A 21,062-nucleotide genomic window follows, 5' to 3' on the forward strand; every position below is an offset into this window, starting at 1 on the left:
CTCCTTGATGCCTTCATCCTTCAATTAATAATATTCCTCCTTTACTAATCAAGAAGAGTGACATCTTTGAACATTTTTGTGTCAATTTCAGCATATATGTTTAAATTTTCTCCAAAATCCACAAACTAAGAATCCTAACATGCAATTTGTTGACTTTTTGAGTCCTATCTCGTTTTGATTATGACAAATACAAAGTATCTTACATGTGCATTGAGTATGTGAGCAAGATTATCACTTTGCATGCACGGATGGTAAGGATAAAATAGAAGCCATGAGGAGCTAAAATTCAACATCACCTGGCATATGGCATGGCAATACAAAATGCAAAAGGAATGAAGACAAAATTTGTCAATTGTAATTGCATTAAGTTTTTGGGTCTGTAATAATTATCTGGTCTGTCATAATGCATTGCGTGCATGATAGGATTTAATGCTCAAACACCATAGACTAACCATAGGATCCAAAACCCTTCAAATTAAAATGTCATAAATTATTCACACAGAGTTGAAAAAGTTTAAGGACAAAACAGGGAAAATCTTTAACTTTAAAGAGCCCCGGTCGACCGACCCATGCATGTTCAAAATGCCTCGGCCGACCGGCAACGTTATCTAGCATTTTTTTAAAGGGTCTTAGCCGACTGACCAAAAATAATCATATCTTCCTCGATCGCCCGACCGTTGCACACAACCCCTTTTAGCGTACTCGGCCGACCGGTCTTAATGACCTAAACATAGCCCAACCGACTGAATCTACGTAAGCTAGGATTTCACCTCTGGCTCAGCCGACAGAGCCTTGAATAAATTTGAAAATTATTAAGAGGCCAGCCAACCAGCCTTGTGCTCGGTCAACCGACCCTTGCGGGTCTACTTTAAATTTCAACGGTTCAACCAATTGGCGAAACCGTGGGTTGACCAAACCTCACGGGTTCCCAAATTTTTACTGCACTAATCAGGGTTAAATTTTGATTAAACAATTTCTAAAATTTCCTCTATGTCCCTAACGGTCATAATTTCTGGAAATTCTATATATACCCCATTATAACTCTTGATTAGCAAGAAGATTAGCAAAAATTCTCTCTACAATTATTTGGGCTATTATTGCTTATATATTTTCAAATTCAAGCATGTTTTGACTCTCTCTTATTTTTCCTTTGCAAAATCATTTTAAGAAGAGAGTTTTATTTGTTTATCCTCTTCATTTGCAAGATCTTTGCAACTTGAAGAGTGATTGTTTTTCAAAGGTTAATACTCTCTCATACTCATTTGTATTTGAAAAATCTCTTAAGAGTTTGCCTTTTCCAAGAATATTTCATTCATAAATATTCTTTTTTGGGAAAACTCTCTATAACTTGTGAATTTTTGCATCCTCATTCCAAGATTCAATAGCTTGTTTTTGTGCTTATTGCAAAAATACTTTTGTGAAGCTAATCTTCATTATCTCCTATAGTTTATTGTTGAAAATTATTTTTTGTGGAAATAATGTTATTTGAGGTTTAGATCTTTGAAAAGCACTTACTGATTTTTGTATATTTGAATCAAAGATCACCTTTATCATCATCTCTCACCTTACTTGATAAATACATTTTTGAGAGACAAATTTGAAATACTCTACTGAGCATTAATTCTTATCATACAAGAGTGCATTTGAGCTTAGAGTTGTACATCATTTGCTTAGTATAGAAGCACGTTACTTGTACACAAGTCTTTGATATTTGTTGTATTCCCAGCGTGTGGTCGAAATAGGATTGCATTGGCTTGTAACGTGCACCGGACTAGTTTAAACCCGGTTAGAAGAACTAGGTGCACCATCCTGTAAGGTGTAGTTGTAGGTTGGGCTCAGCCTTGTGAATGTGAGCGGGGGTATTCCTCGCCTCGTAAGGAGAGACTGTAACCGGTGTCGCTCCACCCGTAAGTGAGCATTAGTGGAATCCTCCGACTGGTTTGCTAGAGGCGGGGATGTAGGCACGGTTGCCGAACCTCGATAACATATTCCGTGTCACTCTCTTTCTCTCGCTCTTTACTTTCCGTACTTGCATGCTTATACTTAATTTGTTGTGAATGGTATATCTGTTTTAAATATTTGCATACTTGTTCATTTGTGGGAATTGGAATCTGTTTAGAAAGACCCTAGGTTGCTTAATACTGAATATGATCTTTATCTGACCTAGGAAGTTTTAAATATCCAATTCACCCCCCCCCCCTCTTGGGATTACACCAATTACATCACAATTAATGTCCAACAAAGCAACCATAAAATATCATAACATTAACCATTGCTCAAGATATCTCAAAACGAAGCTCCCTCTTGTCAAATACCATGAAGGCTCACAGCTGTCTTCACTTGAAACTGTCTCTCCTCACTGTTCTTCGAAATCTCTCTCTCGAAACGATGCTCAAAGCTCTCTTGAAATGATGCGCGAAGCTCCTTGCCCTATTGGAGTCCTACTTCTCAACCTCAAGCAGAGGTTCTGTCAAAGGCCTAAAGTCATACACAACTCCTCCCTCCTCCTCGAAGCTCTCTTCTGTCAATCTTTGAAAGCTTCACAGCCTTTTGTCCATGGCTCACGATCCTTTCCTCTGCCACAAACCTCTCTCTCAACCTCAAACTTCTCTTCTTGTCTCGTAGTCTCCTTTAGCTCCATTCTCTCAGCCATGCATTGTGATGGCAAGTTGGCCCTTTTCATTGAAAGGAAATCCTTCGACCTTGCTCTAGATGACGAGAAGGTCGACCTACTTAACGTTGCTGAAAATCACAAAGGAAGGCGTTGCTCCATCTGTCTTCATGTAGGTGAAACCAAATGACTCCTAGACGCCCTAGATGATTTCTGGAGCTCACTCAGTGTTAGGCCTTCCTATTAGCATCATTGCTAGAATTCAAAGGAGAAGTCTTTGCTGCTTCAACTTAAACATAATAGTTTGAGTAAGTTCCTTACCTTACCGAAATTAATGAAGGAGGCTAGAGGGTCATCGACATTTTGGAGGGTTCTGACTCAAAAGACTAGTCTAAGTTATGCTCTATTGCGAAGAAGCTAGGTTGTAGAATGATCCCTGGCCCTCCGGGCCATCCTAAGATATTCATGTCATACTGTTTGAACCACCCAATTGCTCCCAATAGAGTTGTGTTTTTGTATCTCTTAGTAGCAAAGTATGTGTACCCTTCCAGTGGGGGATGCATCAAGATTTCCATCACCAAGTTACAGTCACAGTTGATGGACAAGACACGTGGAGACACGGGATCCTTCATTTATGTAGTCCATGAGGCTGCCAAGGCTCTTCCATCCGAATCTTCTAGGCTCAACTCTATTCACCTCTTACCTTACAAAAGCTTCAAGGAGATTGGGGCTAGTCTTGCTGTGAGCCCCTTTTGTTCAAGCCCACGTGGTTTCTTTTCGGCCTCCCAATTTTCAAATTCCCCTCCCCCCTTTGCCCGTTTAGTTGGCTGCTTTCACCCCTTTCCCCTCCAGCTGTTTCCCTTTTGCTTCTTTTGACTCGCAGCAGGTCTTCTTACTCTCTCAATGGAGTAATACTGCTCTGTCCTGGCTGGTGACCACTGATGTGCCTCTCAAGCAAGTTTCTAAGGTGGATACTCTAGCTATCATACCTGCAGCAGCCTTAGACCCTTTCATTGCCGATGACAATCCCCCTTTCCCTCTTTGAGGGAGTTTAATGGTTTGGGACTTGATAGCAATGATTTCAATTTGCAGGTGTCTAATTGAGTGCTTCGCAAAATGAATTTGGTGAGTAAAACTACCAGGATATCTTTCAATGAATTTGAGGAAAGAGCAAGGCAACTATTTGAAGGAAATGAAGAAGAAAAGAAGAGAAGAAAGCACTATTTCTGGGGAATAAACTGCAAGGTAGCAGCCGCTTGAAAGACACATGTAGGAAATCGAAAAGATTGGAATGCTTGGTAAACTAGGACAAGTTGGGAGGGTGCTTAAATTCGGGAGAGGCAGCAAGCAGCCGAGTTTGTGAAATGATCCATGTTGAGGAAGTCAATCACATGGAATGTGCGGGGACTTGATGATAAAACAAAAAGACCTGCAATCAGATCGTTTCTCAATGATTGGAAAGGGGATGTTTTTTTTTTCTTTTCAGGAAACAAAGGTGAATTGCATGGATAGCAGGTTGGTTAACAGTTGATGGGGCACTAAGAATTGTAAATGGATCGCGTTGAATGTGACAGAGAATGCGGGAGGTATTCTCATTATTTCAAATAATATGGTTGTGGGATTGCTGGAACAATCCATTGATGCCTTCTCAGTCTCTTGTTTGTTTTAAGAGTCTTGAAGATAATTTCACTTGGAACTTTACTGGGCCTATGGCTCAGGTGAAGGGCCTTCCAGGCATCTGTCGAAAGAATTGGCAAAAATTAAAGACAAATGAGGTAATCGGTGGGTCATTAGGGGTGATTTCAACATGATCCTTTATCCTCATGAAAGGAATGCGACTTCTTCTAAATATTGCATGCAGGACTTCCATGATTTCACCAATGCTTATGCTCTCATTGACCCCCCTCCCACTCATTGGAGGCCCTTTCATGTGCTCAAACTCGAGGTCACACTCAAGAATTGATAGGTTCTTAATTTCCTCCAATTGGGAGGAACACTTCATAAAGATTACCCAAACCTGGCTTCCTCGCCCTGCCTTAAACCACTTTCCAATCCTCATTGACACAGCAGAAATCAGGTTTTTGACAACATCACTCAAAGAAAAAAGGAGTTTCTTGACAACATTAAGGTGCTAGATGACAAGGAAATTAATGAGGGACTTGCTGTGAAAAACAAATTGCACAGCGGAATATATATATATATATATATATATATATATATATATATATATAGGATCAAACACAATGCAGCACTTAATGATGAATATATAGATCAATCCACAACCATAGCAAATATATGAACACAATAACAACACAATACACAAGAAATTACGTGGTTCGGCAATGCCTACATCCATAGGAGCAAACGGCAATTTTCACTATCTTCTTGTCCAAAGGACATGAACAATACATCAACCATGTACAACCAACCCCCACATATACATCTAATACAACATATATATAAAGTTCCCGAAGGTTTTCCCTCCAAACCTGAACCATATTAACGTCCCCTTATTCAAATTTGAAATCTACGCTGGGTATCCTGAGCCAAATCGTCGACAGTTATAAGGCTACCGTCAACAATTTGTCCCACTGCACCCTGATTTCCTTCATGCTTTTCCTTTGTGCATGCTTTCGACTCGATATGTGAGCCATATATCACAACAATCTCCACCTTGGCGAACATACGCCCCTTAGGAGAAACTAAAAACATGAACCTGCTGCTCCACCATGACCTTGGGACATTAGGTTGGGACCACCCCCTGTATAGCAACTGGAGACAAAAACCAAGTCCAAGCAAGGCTTGAACTTGCTTGTGGCAGCTTCAACTTCTGCTAACAACCCCTATTTAGTTGTAAATGTAACAACCTAAGACTGCGCACTGGACTTCCAACAAGGCCTTCTCACAATAGTAAACACAAAACCTGCTGTAAACCTTCTATCATCAAAGCTCCCTGCATAGTCTTCAACAAATCTCACAACTGACAAACCACTTTGTTGCCTGCCAAAACACCCATTGCACCAGCATAGGGGACCTTTGACATATCTCGGACTTCACCGTATGTCCTTGGGTACTGAGCGGTAGACATTTTACATTGATTCTCCACAGAACCCCCCTAAGACAACAAACAACGTCTCCTTGCAATTTTGTCCACAAAGCCACCCTGAAATAACACCAATCTCCCTGTAGTTTCGTCCACAAAACCACCTTAAGATAACACTAATCTCTCTACAGCTCTATCTTTGCGAATCTTCAAACCAAGACCCTTCTTGGTCATACCCAAAACATTCATATCAAAACCTTTCAATAGAGTTCCCAACTAATTAGCCTCAGTCAAAACCTTCCTAGTCAATAACTTGTCATTCACCAACAATAAATACATCACTCCCTTGCATCCTATCACCCTCTTCCATCCTGGAAGTTCCACCAACTCCCACACCTAGTTCTTATGCAATACTTCCATTTTCTCCACCATAATACTCATCCATCTATTTTTCCCTTTGTTGTGCACTGCAACTTGAAAAATAGTAGGAACCTTACTAATGGTAGTAATTAATGCATAAAACACCAGAATGCCAAATTTATACCTGAGTGGTGGTCTAATAGTGCACTTAGGCCCACCGCGATCCTGCTGGTCTCCCAAGCGGAAACTCCCTGCAATATGAACAATGTCATCTCTACCTTGAGTCTATAGCTCCACCTGCATCACATGCCCATTTTTGCTGCAATATATACTGTGATACTGTTGACCCGAGATAGGCATCCTTGCATTTCTTCCCTGAGTATCTAACTCCACCTAAACCACATGTTTGCTGCTGCTGCAGTTTTCTGGCATTTATTTCTCTTCCTTTACCTGAGTACACTACCCCATGACTTTCTTACCAAAAATCATGTCTCCACTGATCACCACCTTGTTTGCCGCTGGATCACCCAACTTGAACACACCTTTCTTATACCCGAGAAAGATGTACTATTCGGACACACCAAGCCTAGATCCCACCTCACTAGAAATGTGCACCTATGGACATCCACTTAAATTTCAGTAGTCTACAGCAAAACCTGCCCACAATTCTCCTGCAACTCTCCCATCTAGTGATACCTTTGGCGATTGATTAAACAAGAAACGCGCCATACTCACTGACTTCACCAAGAAGTTCCCTACAAGCCTTGCATAAAACCTGCCCTGCTCACAAAACTCCATGAACTGAACTAGCGTACTCAATCCCAATGTCTGACCTGAGGATCTCCCTCCCGGTCTGGTTCTCCACCTCAACCACAAGTTAAACCTGACAAATACCTCAGACTTGTGCCACATGAAATACACCAAAATCTTTCGTGATAAACCCACGAAATACCATATGTCTACCCTATGATACTATCCTCACTGGTCCCTAAACATCTGAATACATGTATTCACCCATATACCCTAACTGCATATGCCACAGAACATCTTACTCAGATTCTACAGCTACAGCTCCACCTACAACTGTGATACCCTGTAGTACATAGATATTTCCCGCTACCTTTTGTCCTTTCATCACCATCAAGTCGCCTTCACACACTTTCATTTCCCCACTTTCAGACTTGTAACTATATCCTTTACAATCTAAAGTGCCCAATGAAATCACATTCTTCCTTAGATTTGGTACATGTCTTACATCACATAAGGTTACCACAACACCATCAAACATTTTGATAAGAGCATCCATAATCTAGGATCCAAGAATCCGTGAGGCACTCTGAACCTGATGAAACATATAGCATATCACCATCACTGCTCCCTGAGTCTCCTTCCATTACATTTGCAGATTTTGACGAACCCTCTTGATTTTCAACATTCCCTTTCTTCCACTTCGGACATTCCTGTTTTATGTGCCCAATTTTACCACACCTAAAACACCTTATGTCCTTCTTCTTCCCGGACAGCAACCGAGATCCGCTTCGAGACTTATGTCTCTCACGTTCCTAGTTACTCTTCACCACAAGCCCTTCACCATGTGAAACTTCATCGTTGGCCATTTTTCTTTTATGAAAACCAAGCAATGCGCTTGTCACCCCTTCCAAATTCAGGTTTTCTTTGCCCCATGTCAAAGTGGTAGCCAAATTTTCAAACGTGTGCGAGGCGGGTAGGGAATTCAATAGCATCAGCGCCTTGCCTTCTTCCTCGAACTTTACATCAGCATGCATCAAATCACTTACAATCTAATTGAATCCGTTGATATGTTGGTTCAAATCCGAACCCACCACCATCTTAAGTCAATACAATCTTTGCTTAAGAAACAATTTGTTCAATAAAGACTTAGACATATACTAGCTTTCCAGTGTTCGCCAAATTGCTTCCGAAGAATCCTCATCCATAACGTGATACAAACAACATCAAATTTTGCAGATGAAGTTCCAAAGGCCATTACAACAATGCTCTAATACCAATTTGTTGTGAAAAACGAATTGCACAGCAGAATATATATATAGGATCAAACACAATGCAACACTTAATAATGAATACACAAAACAATCCACAACCACAGCAAATATATAAAAGCAATGACAACACAATACACAAGGAATTACGTGGTTCGGCAATGCCTACATCCACGGGAGCAAACAACAATTTTCACTATCTTCTTGTCAAAAGGACATTAACATCACATTAATCATGTACAACCAATCCCCACATACACATCTGAGACAACGTATATATAAAGTTCCCTTAGGTTTTCCCTCCAAACCCCAACCAAATTAACGTCCCCTTATTCAAATTTGAAATCTGCGTTGAGTATCCCAAGCTAAATCGTCAACGGTTACAGAGCTACTGTAGACGGTTTGCACTGTTGCACCCCGATTTCCTTCATGTTATCCCTTTGTGCATGCTTTCCACTTAGTATGTGAGCCGCATATCACAATAGGTCTCAATGTTGAAAACAGATTCAGAAGGATGGCACTCAAAAGAGATCTTGTCCATGTCATCACTTCAGAAGAAATAGCTTGGAAGCAAAAATCTAGAGCTCTTTGGTAGAAGGAGGGGGATAAAAATACTAGTTTCTTCCATTGTGCAGCTAATGTGCACCGTAGAATTAATATGATTACCAAAGTAGAAGTGGAGGGAGAGATTTGGTGGATGAGGAGGAAATCAAGAATGGCACTTGCAACTTCTTCAAAGCCTTGTACATCGAACCAAAGTCATGGAGATCAACAACTGATGGTATTATATTTAGAAACTTGAGCCTCTCCACAGCATAGTGGCTCAAAAGACCTTTTGAGGAAGAGGATAAAGCCCCTAATCTTGATGGCTTTAATATGGCTTTCTTCCAAAGGAAATGGACTTTCTCAAGCAAGATATCTTTGGGTTTTTGAAGCTTTACATAGAACAGGCAAGTTTTTGTCTAGCAGCAACTCAACTCTTATATCCCTAGTTTCTAAGAACCCAAGGGCTCGCAACATCAAAGAATTTCACCCAATCAACTTAGTTCGCAGAATTTACGAAATCCTATCCATAGTCCTAGCAATCAGGCTCAAACATGCAATTTCGAAAGTTGTTGAAAAGCACCAGCATGCTTTCATTGCAAGTAGGCAAACCATGGATGTTGCTTTGATTGCTAATGAAGTTGTTGATGCCCACATGAAGAGTGGGAAAAGAGGACTGGTGTGCAACCTGCATATGGAGAAGGCATTCGACCATGTAACTGGAGCTTTCTATTGTACATTCTCAGAAAAATGGGTTTTGGGGATTCTTGGGGCAAATGGACCCGTCAGTGTATCTCAACCTCATTTTTTCAGTTCTTATAAATAGCTGCCCCTTTGGTCTCTTCAGATCATCTTGTGATCTAAGACAAGGTGACCCCCTTCCCCCTTTTAATTTATCCTGGTCATGGAAGTGCTGTCTTATGATAACTAATGCAATGAAGGCAGTCTTCTTAAGGAACTTAGCATTGGAAGGCCTCTATGGAAATCATCACCTCCTTTTTGCAGAAGATACTATCATCTTTTGTGAGGATGATCTGGAGCGAATTCTTAATTCTAGATGCATCCTCCTTGGTTTTGAAGCAGTTTTAGGCTTAACAGCCAGTTTAGGCAAAAGTGGAATCATTCCAATGGGGACTTGCAATCACGGTCCTTTGTTTGCAAGTATCTTTGGTTGCAAGCTCGGAGCCTTCCCTAATTCCTATCTTGACCTCCCCTTAGGAGCCAAGTTTAAGGATAAGGGTATTTGGTATCCCATTGTCAGCAGGTCTGCAAAGAAACTTGCTGGTTGGAAAAGGAATTTTTTGTCAAAGGTGGCAGACTCACTCTCAAAGAACTTTGTCCAACCTCCCGGTTTACTTCATGTCTCTTTTCCCCATCCCTTGCATAGTTGTCAAGAGATTGAAGGGCATCTAACAAAGATTCCTTTGGGGGAACACAGGTGAGGTTTTCAAATATCATCTTTTTAAATGAGGAGTGGTTAAACAACCTTTACAAAAGGGTGGCCTTGTCTTCAGATCTCTTATTATCTTCAAGAAGGCCCTTTTGAGGAAATATGGATCTGGAGATGCATGACAGAAAAATTGCTCCTGGAGGGATGTTGTTGCTGTTAAGTATGGCCTCCATCACAATGGTTGGACCTTGAAAATTTCAAAGGAAGCTCATGCTATAAGTGTTTGGAGATATATTAGAAAACGATGGGAGATTTTCATCCCCCTCATCTACTTTTAAGTGAGGAATGGAGAGGATGCATTCTTTTGGCATGATATTTGGTGTGGCAATTTCCAACTCAGATCCTCTTTCCCTTCCATTTTCAGATTTGTGTATGAAAAAAATGCCCTAATTTCTTTTATAACAAAAGTGTATTAGATAGAAAGAATAGAAGGTACAACGTGCAGGGGCAAGAAGTCCACCAAACAAAAAAGAAGAAAATAAAAAAAAATAAAAAACACTAGATCAAAAAACATACACTAAATTACAGTACCCCCCCCCCCCCTTTACAAACCCTTTCCATCATAATTTACAGGACTTTTCAAATTCGCTAATTCCCTTTGACCCTTCACCTTTTGGCTATTGCCACCATTCAAACACAGTAACACACTACATTTCCTCCAATATCGCTTAGCTTTAAATCCATTTTATCCATAACAATTTGAGCTTCTATCTCCTCCTTCAAACTCTCCTCCACTGATGTGGGCAAAATTCCATCCCTACGTTGGAACTAATTCGCCATCCCATCATTCTTGAAAATAGGAACACCCTCCATACCTTCCAATGAGTGTGAATGAACATAAGATAAATCCCCTAACACAGGAGTCAGAAATGCACCCATATTGTTCCCGAATCTAATCCGACAACAACCCCCCAGCATAGTCAAAATCGCTAATATCCTCACTTTCTGAATCTGAAACATTGGGACTTCACCTCCTTACCTTTTCTATTCTCATTAGAACCTCCAACATCTCCTCAACTTGAGGAACTTCCACAATACTAAAATCGCCCTTAAAATCTCTCCTTAGTATCCTTTTAGTTAACAAATCAAAGTTCTCTTTTATCTTCAAATATTAGCACCCCAACAAGCTGCCTTTCAATGAGCACAAACCTTACCTTCAAATTTATTAGTACAAGCATGACAAATCATCAGATTTCTCCCCAACCCAGCTTCTTTTTTACTCTTTTCCGTAGCACCTTCTAATACATCTACAGGCCTAAATGCAGTTTTATCACCACCTTCTTAAAACAAATCTGGTCTTCTAACATCCTTAACTTCCTCCGACTCTTGGACAATTCGATTTACATCCTTTATAACTAGAGGCTGAGTAATATTTTTATTAATTAGAGGTTGAAACAATTTCTGTTACAAGAATATAAATCATTCTCCTCCCCAATACTTGTCTTCTGAGAAGTTGAAGCACTCATTTGGCCCTGTCCATTATCTGAACCCAACAACACAGAACTTGGACCCTTAATTCTTGAATTATTGATTTGTTTATCACCGGGACCCTTTTGTGGGAAGTCCATAATAGGAAACCCTTCCTTAAGATCCACAGTGCAGCTCATATCATCCTTTCCTGAACAATGGGCCTTTGTCAAATAATTGGCCCAATTCAATTAAAAATAAGATACCACCTTTTTCAATTACCTGGGCCAGGTCCAAAATGAGAAGCATGCAACCTGGCCCAAATCTCTTCACTGCCTCTCTTATCATCTCAGCTCCATCAGAAACCCTAGCTGCTTCTCTGATCATCTTTACTCCATTGGAAACCCTATCTTTCTTCTCACACTTGTCGATGAAACTGGTTGATTTGCGATGGCCCTAGATTCATTCAAATGCAACTCGTCTCTACACTGATGGCACAGCTCTTGCTTCCCAACCTTCAGATCCTGTTTCACGGAATGGACATGGCTGCCACAGCCCTCATCTACACGATTTTTGCCTTCCAAGACCACCTGACTCCACAATCTATATCATTAAGAGTTACCGACACGTAAAATCCCAGATTCCTCACGAAAATCCTTCACTACTTCACAGAAGACACTGGTGAAATTTCACCACCCATAGCCTTTTTCCCCTTGAGGAATAAAGACTAAAAGCCTCTTCCCTTTCCGTCCCAACCCTAACACCAAATACTTTCCTACCTTCGTCCATTTAATCAACATCCAAATCTTCATAATACCCAATCAAACAAATTGAAACCCCCTTTACAATCGACTAGATGTAGGAATGCCATTAGCGAACCAAGACACAGCCTCCATGGATAACCTATCCCACCTGTTATGAAGAACATTGTTCTTGACCACGAGCAAAGACACGATCTCACCAACCTTATCTAATTGTGGATCGAAGGATTTACCTTCGATCTGAAGCGATCATTTCAACATCTGCTACTGCAAGAACTCCCATGGCATCATACGCACAAAAGTGGGAAAGGACTAAATTTGCACAAAAGAGAAAGAAACATCTTTGCATTTGCTAAAAAAATTTGAGGCTTGCCTTCTATCCTTTTATCAAGTCTCCAAGATTCATTTTGTTTTGGGATTATGAATTGACAATAATAATAAATTACGGCTGTCCAAAAATACCCTTATTTGCAAACACATGGAACTCCCTAGTCATGGGATAGTTTGGGATATTCCTATGAATCAGAATGCTTTCAACTAGGAACTTGTTACTCTTACAAATTTTTTCAGCAGCCTCTATAAGACTCATTGTCAAGCTAATTTAGATAAGCCCAAATGGGCTTTTGAGCAAAGATGGAAACTTCACTGTCAGCTCTTTCTACAAACCCCTTTGTTCCCCAACTGAGAGTAGCACTACCCTTGGAAGCTGGTTTGGAAAACGGAAGCCCCTTCAAAGGTTGCCTTTTCCACTTGGGAAGCAACTCTTGGAAGTATTCTTACCATGGTCAATCTTCAGAAAAAAAAGGTCTCTCTTGTCAGTCAATAGATGCATTTAATGCATGGAGCAGGAGGAATCAGTGAATCACATCCTTTTGCATTGTTCATGGACCAAGAAATTATGGAACTCAGCCATCTCCATCAATAATCAGAAGTGAGTCACTGCAGCTGGTGGAAGATGAGTTGGGGGCTTGGAAAGGGATCAGATCAAAGAAGGAAAGAAGAAGATCTCTCTCCCTCATCCCCCTTGCTATTTTTTGGGTGATGTGGAGAGAAAGGAACAGAAGAGCCTTCAAAGGAACTACACCTATTCAGTCTGTAATCAACCAGTGGATGGCTATGATCTCTAGTTGGCACTATGGGCTGGTTGGAAGGGGCCCATTGTAATCCTTGATTTTCTTGACACCTTTCAATAGGGGATGTTTCTCTCCTATTGTTTTCCTTTGTACTTGGGCGGCATTATTTTGATGCCTCTTTTTAATATAATATCTGTTTAATGATCAAAAAATATATAAGCTAAAAAATGCTGTTGCTAATTTCAAGCAGTTTTCAAAACCACAATCATTTTTTTTTTTTTGGATATAAAAAAAAAAATAAGTTATTAGAAGAGATAAGAGTGTACACACAGTAGGTAAGTTAAGAATCACAAACATTCAACAACTAAATGGAGAGTAATGAAGAAATCAGCATTTACGATTGATGAGTCCCTAAAATGCATGATTTTAGACCCTCATTTATCTTTGTTTATCCTCATTTTACTATGTATTTGCCCAGAGTTATTATTGTTCAAAGCTATGTAAGGTTTGTTTGTCTTCTCAAGAAAAACAGGTTAAAACCATGGAGTTAGGCATTACGAGAAGCCAAGGAGGATTTGGAGGACTCAAAGCTCAAATCAGATGCTCAACCAAGCTCCTGAAGCTTCAGATCATCAAGGGACAAAAAGACAATGCTCAACCATGTGGTGCGACTAGCAGCATAAGGGGCGGCGACTAAGTCTTTACTCGCAGACTCCAAGGTTCAAACTGAGATCAAAATACTGCAAGGTTCAACCAAGTCCTCGACCAAGTGACTCTTCCGAGCGACCACGTCGAGATACTGAGACAGAACTGAGATTAGAATTACCGAGAGCCTCAACAAAGTGTTCGACCAAGAGACCTTGAGGGGCGACTATGTCGAATTCCTGAGATTTCCTGAAACTCGAGATCCTACAAGTCTCGACCATCAACTCGACCAGCAAGACCCTGAGGCGTGACGCAATCGAAGACATCAAAGATTCAAATTCCTGATTGCCCGTGAGTCTCGACCAGGCCACACACAAGGGGAGCATAGAGGCGACTTGGTTGACAGCAACGATCTTTTGCACGAGATTTGCTACAAACTTTCATAAATTGTAAAACAAACTTTGTAAACCCTAGAGCCTATAAGTATTCGCTACGAACACAAGCACTAGGTTCCTCTTTGGCCTCCCTTAGGTTAGTGACAAACTTGAGATGTCATTGAGAGCCAAGTTAGATTAGGAGTAGTGTAGATTTCTGGATTGTGGTGTATTCGACGACCTATGACAACCAGCGGAACTCTTGTGTTTTCCAGTGTATATTACATGATCATTCAGTTGTATTTTCTAGCGTTAGTGACAAGTGTTCTGATTGCAAAGGGATGATCTTTTACATGTTTTTTATCTATTGCTTTCATTTACTGCTTTCATTTATTGTTTGGATGGTGATGATGTTTAGTGGCAAGATTAGCACCTCTATTGCTTCAGTCAGGTACACGTATTAGGCTACAGTCTCCCATAGAGGTTCTTGTGATCGTTTGTGATAGAGTATATTCTGGTTCACAATCATGCTCTGAACGGCTGGTGCACTCTTGCTACTCTATGCCATCGAACGGCTCCTTGGATTGTTTAACTAGATTCCGATTAGTTTAGTACAATAAACTCACTGAACTTAGATTACGCAAAACAACATCCTAAACTATACTCATGTCTAAACACTGCTTTGCAGGAGTAGGGTTAACTTAAATTTACTTGCTTTCATTTTATCGCTTTCCAGTAGTTGGTTATATTTCACCCATTGAAAAATACCATTTTTTACTTCTCTTTTATACAAGGCTATAGTAAACTAATTTGAAGTAGCTTAATAACTGCACTTCAAGTCCCTGAGGATCGACACCTAACTTCCCCACTTTCTACTAAACTTGGGATTGTTAGGTAGTATAAATTTTATTTTTGGTAGTTAAGGACCCAAACCTTGGCGAGCCTACCAACGATATATACAAATGACCCAACATTCAGCATTTATAAAAGGAGTTAATCACACTGACTATGGAATTTCATCATTATGAAGACCTCACCTAGCATTTTTAATCTTACACCATCTTACAGTCAGGTTTACAAAAACTATTACCAAATTTCATAGACATTATATCAAATGAATGAATGAAGACATTAGAAAGACTTTTTTCTTTTCCTTTTTTTACAAAATGGATGCTTTGATAATCTTATTAGGCTTGTTTTGCTAATATTTTTTTTTCCTTTTTTTTTTTTTTTTGAAATAAAAAGATTTCAATTTGGCGCAAGTATACAATAAATTTGAGAAAAACTCACCTAGAGGGAACATCCTCCTTGCCTCTTATTCTTTTCAAGACACATGATATACCAGCATTGACACCTGTCATGACAGCAAAGTTGCGGGCTTGTACCAAGGGACCCCCAGCAAGAGCCTGTAGGCAAGGTAAGCAATTTGTCAATAGTCAACAGGAATATACCCATCAATGACAGTCTCATTGTTCTGACTGATTCTCTAATTATATAGAATGCCACAATTGACACCTGAATTTAAACTAACCATTGTAAATTAAAGGAACCTTATTGAGCATAGAATTACACAAAAATATGTAGCTATGAACCCAGATTTTGTTCACTGATGATTTAGGGTTCACCAATTTGACAAGGAAAAAAACATATTTCTTGAAAAGTTTAACCCTAATGAAGAAACATCTCAAGTCATACTAATAGTACTGCTATTAAAAAATAAAAATAAAAAAATCATACTAATGGTACTAGATACTAACAAGAAGATATGTGACATTGTATATTATTCCTCTAAACATAAACTAACCAAGAAAAATACTTTTTGTTAGATATTAAAATGTAAAACAGGACACTAACATACGCCTACATTAACAATGGATAACAATACCATAAAATTAAGTTGCATATCAATAATATTTGAAAGAATACTCAAAATTGCACATTAATAATAATTTTACTAACGGTGATTAGTTAATTGCCAACCAAAGCTACCACAAATCAATTACTCAAGAAAATTGATAGGTACACACACCACCTCCCTAGCTCGATACATAATCTAAATTTTAAAAATAAAAATAAAAATACAAAATTTTCCTATGTAAGTGCCATCCTTTTGAGATCTCCACCCACTTGCGATGCTAGCGTCACACTTTAAGACCCTCCCTCCACATGTAATTCTAAGAGCAGTGTATGCATGATGCAGCATGAGTATAATGTAAAAGACCTAATTACCAATTACCAATTACCTTCATGGATTTTGGGGTGTGTGTGTGTGTGTATCGTCCCACCAAATCAGATCTCCCCACTCCCTCTACAGCCAATTGAAAGAAAGGAAACCCAAATATATCTGGATTGAAAATTAAGAGAAAAATATTGGAGTGGTCAAACACCTGTATCATAGGCCCTCTTCTTACCATTCTCCACCATTAACGGTAAAAGCCTCTTTAAGTTAACATTTCAATTGCAAAATTTAAAAAATAAATAAATAAAACAGAAAAAGGCAGCGCACAACAGCTGAAAATCAGTCTGCTCTGCATTTTCGTCTCAATCTCTCCTCCCTCTCCACTCTCTTGTCTCTGCCCTACTCTCTGATCTCCCTCTCCCTTGCCAGGATCTGCTGCCATTTTTCCAGATATGCAAGGCTCAATACGCAGCTTCCATCTGTTTTCACTATCTTCTCTCTCCCTCGCACAGAGTAATCACTGCTGTGCCATCATTTTTTCCAAAATCCTTCATCCCTGCCTTGTGCACACGGCCTCTGAGACACATTCACCTGACAAATGTTAGGATGATTTGATTATTTCATCATCATGATCTTCTTCCTCTTCTTCAAGATCTAGTTGTGTTTCGTACTGTGGTGCTGTGTTGAAGTGGCAGATGGAATTTTGGTCACTTCAGGGGGAAGACAAAGAGCAACAGATGAGTCAATGAAGAGTCATCACGCATGCATCTATGCTCCAGCATACATTGAGAAAAAAATTTGTAGCAGTAAATGAAGCTCATTAACATCTCTGCGAAGGGAGCAATCAATTAACTTTTCAAATGCTTCCGTGTAGAAAAGGAACATGAGCATCTCTCATGCGTTAATAAGGAAGAAAAAAAAAACACTCCACGTGGACAGACAGAAACCTCAAATTGAGCTTCTGTTTATATATATATATATATATATGAAAGAAAAAATAAACAAATTATATAACCCACCAGAAGAAGGTTTCAATTTTCAAGTATTGTTGCGCAACTACAAGTCATTGAAGCATTCAAGGATCACATATTGTAGGAAAGCCCCAGAAACAGCAACCCTGTTCATCACCAGAACAGCCACAAAATTACAACCCAGCTCCTCATCTTCAAACACCATATTGCCAACATCATATTTCAAAACCTCCAGCAGCACAAAAAAAAAAAAAAGCAGAATCCTCTGCAAGCTCATCCCTCTAAATTTCATCATTGTCTGACAAGGCAAAGCCCCACAGACTGACTAAAACTTTCCCAGCCACCACCCCTTCCATTTCCCACCTTTGCCAGAGTTATATCAACACCACCACAAATATTTGATTCAGCACCCCTTGATCCACCACACCCGAAAGGCTATCATTAGAGGACCCCTGCCAATGGCGCACACACCCTGCACCACAATGCATGGGTGGGAGAATGATCAGCCCCAAATTTTGATTTTCTTCCTGATATTTCTGTATTGGTACACGTTTGAGGGATCCATCAGTACTGCCAGCATTAAGAATCAGGTTCCATTGTTGCATTTTGAGAGTTTTCTACATAGATTTGTTTAATTTATGCATAATACTTGAAATAAAGTGAAGTGACAAGAATTCTTAAAAATTTGGAAATTAATTCTGAGAAAATTCCATTAAAAGATTGAGATTATTGGCAAGTTGGCTTTAAGGTCTTTAGTGACATACATTTTCAGTTTTGGTTAGGGAACTCCGTCCTGATTCTGGTGGCAACTGTGAAGGAACCAAGCCAGTTCACCATTCACAGAGTCAAAAGGTGCCGGCCGCAGCAGAGAAGAATGGAGAGGGCAAAGGATGTAAGCTAAATGATCAGCCCAAGAGCAAAGGTGCGGGGGTAAGGAAATATCAGTTCTGCACTTAGTGTGGTGGTGAGTTGCAATTGGTGGAAACTGAGCACTTATCACCAGGAGCCTTGTATATTCTTTTTGTTTAGGAGGATTTCTTATTCTCCTTTTTGTATATTCTTCCTTTATCTAATGAAATCATATTCTTCTTTTGTTATCAAAATATTTATCAAAGAGTATATATTTTGAAACCTTAAAACATTCCAATGGATTTGGAGAGCTAAAGTTCACTCCAAGGTAAAGGCTTTTTTGGTAGACAATGATCATGGAAAAAATAAATACCAGTGATTGATTCATAAAAGTATATCTTCAAGTCTCTATCACCTAATACCTGTGTCCTATGCTCCAAGAGTAGAGAGACTTGTTCTCACTTGTTCCTACATTGTTACTGGTCTTAGTCCCATTGGAGCCAAATTGTTTGGTATTTTGGAGAGAGTTGGTTTTGCCCTCCCTCCATGGAGGCAGTTCACTCTTTGAAATTTGAGGGGCTTGGGAAGGAAGGAGAGAGAGGCTTTGCAGCACTACTTGATCATGACTATCTTAGGTGTATTTTGACAGAGAGACACAATAATTTTTAAGAATTTGGATACCCCTTTAAGTTGCTTTGGGTTAGAATGGTGCTTCTTGCGTCACTATGGGTTCCAGAAGATGGTTTCTTTTGACATCTTCCTTTGGATGGTTTACAACAATACTCGATAGCTTTGCTTGAGTAGAGTTGTTTTGTATTCTTTGTTCTCTAGAGTTTTTTATTTGCACCTTTTCTTTTGCTTTCCTCTTTTTCTTCTTTTTTTCTCACTATATTGTTCTCCTCCCTCTAACAACCCCCAAAAAAAAATAAAGTCCCATGGACAAGCTTGAAGCTCCTATCCAGTTTTTCATGAGTTTTATCTCGGGTAATATTTTAAAGAATCTAATAATCATATTCAGTGTTTAAAAGGTGAAAGCATAATGCAACACAATTTAACCCTAATGATGTGAGGTATTAAGGCATAATCCTTTTCAAAATTTTATTTTATAAATATATACAAATAAATACTTTTTATTGAAGAAATATGGAAATATTAGGAAAATTAATAATAAAATTTGAAAAAAAAAATACAATTTGGTTTGTAAACTACTTGTCAGTCATTCTAATTTCCAAGCACACATATTAAATTCGTTCATGTAAATCATATTAAGATAGTCATAACATTATAAAGACCAGATTGTGCTCATGATCAAAGATAAAACTCTAAACTGTTTTGGTAAGATTTGGGTTCAAAAATTTTTGAGATCCATTTATACTAGAGCATTCCTTGATGCTTTAATATATACATCTCATTAACTTTGCGGGCATTAGTTTGCTGACCAAATCTAACTCTAATTTTACAAACCCAAAATAGATAAGTTTTTACTATTAAAAGAACAGACACAAAAGGCACATCGTTTGAGCAAATGTGTGAGTTGATGTACTAAGCATTTGCCTTTTTAGAGTTTGATGTTTTATTCTGCCTTAGGGCGTTTTAGCACACCTCGACTTAGGGCAAGCTTCAACTGTGATTTTTAAAACGTTAATTCTATGATATACTCACTTGAAACCTGAGGAAAATGAATAGTTTATAGGACAATTCTGACAGAGGTTTTTTTTTACTGACAATATGTATATATAAAGAATTACAGGAAAAAAGAGGGACCTGCGCTTGTTTGAGAGAAGCCATGGCTTGAGGATTAAGAGAGGCTTGAGAGGATGGACGAGGAGGAGTAGAGAATGTGGAAGAGACGTCGCTGGTGAGTGTGCCCATGAAGGCACCGATGGCGGCGCCCTGCACAGCGCTAGTGGCGGTTACGACAGCAGCCTCCACCGGCATGGACTGCTTAGCCAGCCAAGTCCTAAAGCCGTTCTCCATGTCCTTGAACCGCGCCTGCAGCTGAGTAATCGGGTTGACGTTCTGAGGAGGCATCAATCCCTTTGCCACTTCCACCACCATCACTCCCTCTCCATGTTTTCCATCCTCCATTCTCTTACTCCAATTGATTCTACGGGCGGCTACTACTTCAATCCGTCTGCTTACTCTGCTTTTTTTCCGGATGGATGGAGACCCTTCCTTTCAAGAGCACAGACCAGCTCGCTCGTCGAGAGTGGATTCCACGGATAACAAAACCGAAGTTTTCCCCTTTATTTCCAGCCCCTTGTCGTCTCCGCCTCCTACCACGCTCTGCCAAACCAAGACAAAATACATTCACCTCTCCGGCAAAAAGACAGGTAAGTGTCGTTTTAAACTTTTTCAAAAATGAGATTTCAAAACTATCATAATTTTTTAAAAAAATTTAACAAAAATATATATAAATTTTTTTTAAAAAATATTTTTTTAAAACCTCAATTAATAAAATTTTTGAAACCAAAAAGATTATTATCTTTTTGTTAAATCTCAAAAAAGATTACCCAAATATATATATATATATATAGATTTTTTAAAAGATAAAAATTAAAATTACTTTTTAGAAAAAAAAAATTAATTAGTAGGAGGGCATCCGTAGTGTTATGTCATGTTTAACATTTAAAAAATAATAATCAAAAAACATTTGAGCTACGCTTGAAAAAAATTATATTAAAAAAAAAGTCAAATGTTATCAAATAGAACTTGAAAGTGTCATCTAATAGGAAGAACTTTCATTATCAGTTCTTGAAAATGTTATTTAAGGTTTTA

The 21,062-nt window shown here is 39.1% G+C and overlaps 1 protein-coding gene across 1 annotated transcript in view; it reads right to left on the reverse strand.

The window, feature by feature from the left end:
* LOC131145389 (chloroplastic import inner membrane translocase subunit HP30-2-like) overlaps positions 1–20,609 on the reverse strand; it is a 39,390-nt gene extending 18,781 nt beyond the window's left edge. The window contains exons 1-2 of the mRNA XM_058094409.1: positions 20,049–20,609; positions 15,576–15,691 (exon numbers count right to left, since the gene is read on the reverse strand). Of these exons, the coding sequence (XP_057950392.1) occupies positions 15,576–15,691; positions 20,049–20,372 (440 nt within the window). The 5' untranslated portion in view covers positions 20,373–20,609. The remainder of the gene's footprint in view (positions 1–15,575; positions 15,692–20,048) is intronic.
* Positions 20,610–21,062: the final 453 nt, after the last annotated feature.

This window comes from Malania oleifera, chromosome 13 (assembly GCF_029873635.1).
Source record: "Malania oleifera isolate guangnan ecotype guangnan chromosome 13, ASM2987363v1, whole genome shotgun sequence".
Lineage (NCBI taxonomy): Eukaryota > Viridiplantae > Streptophyta > Magnoliopsida > Santalales > Ximeniaceae > Malania > Malania oleifera.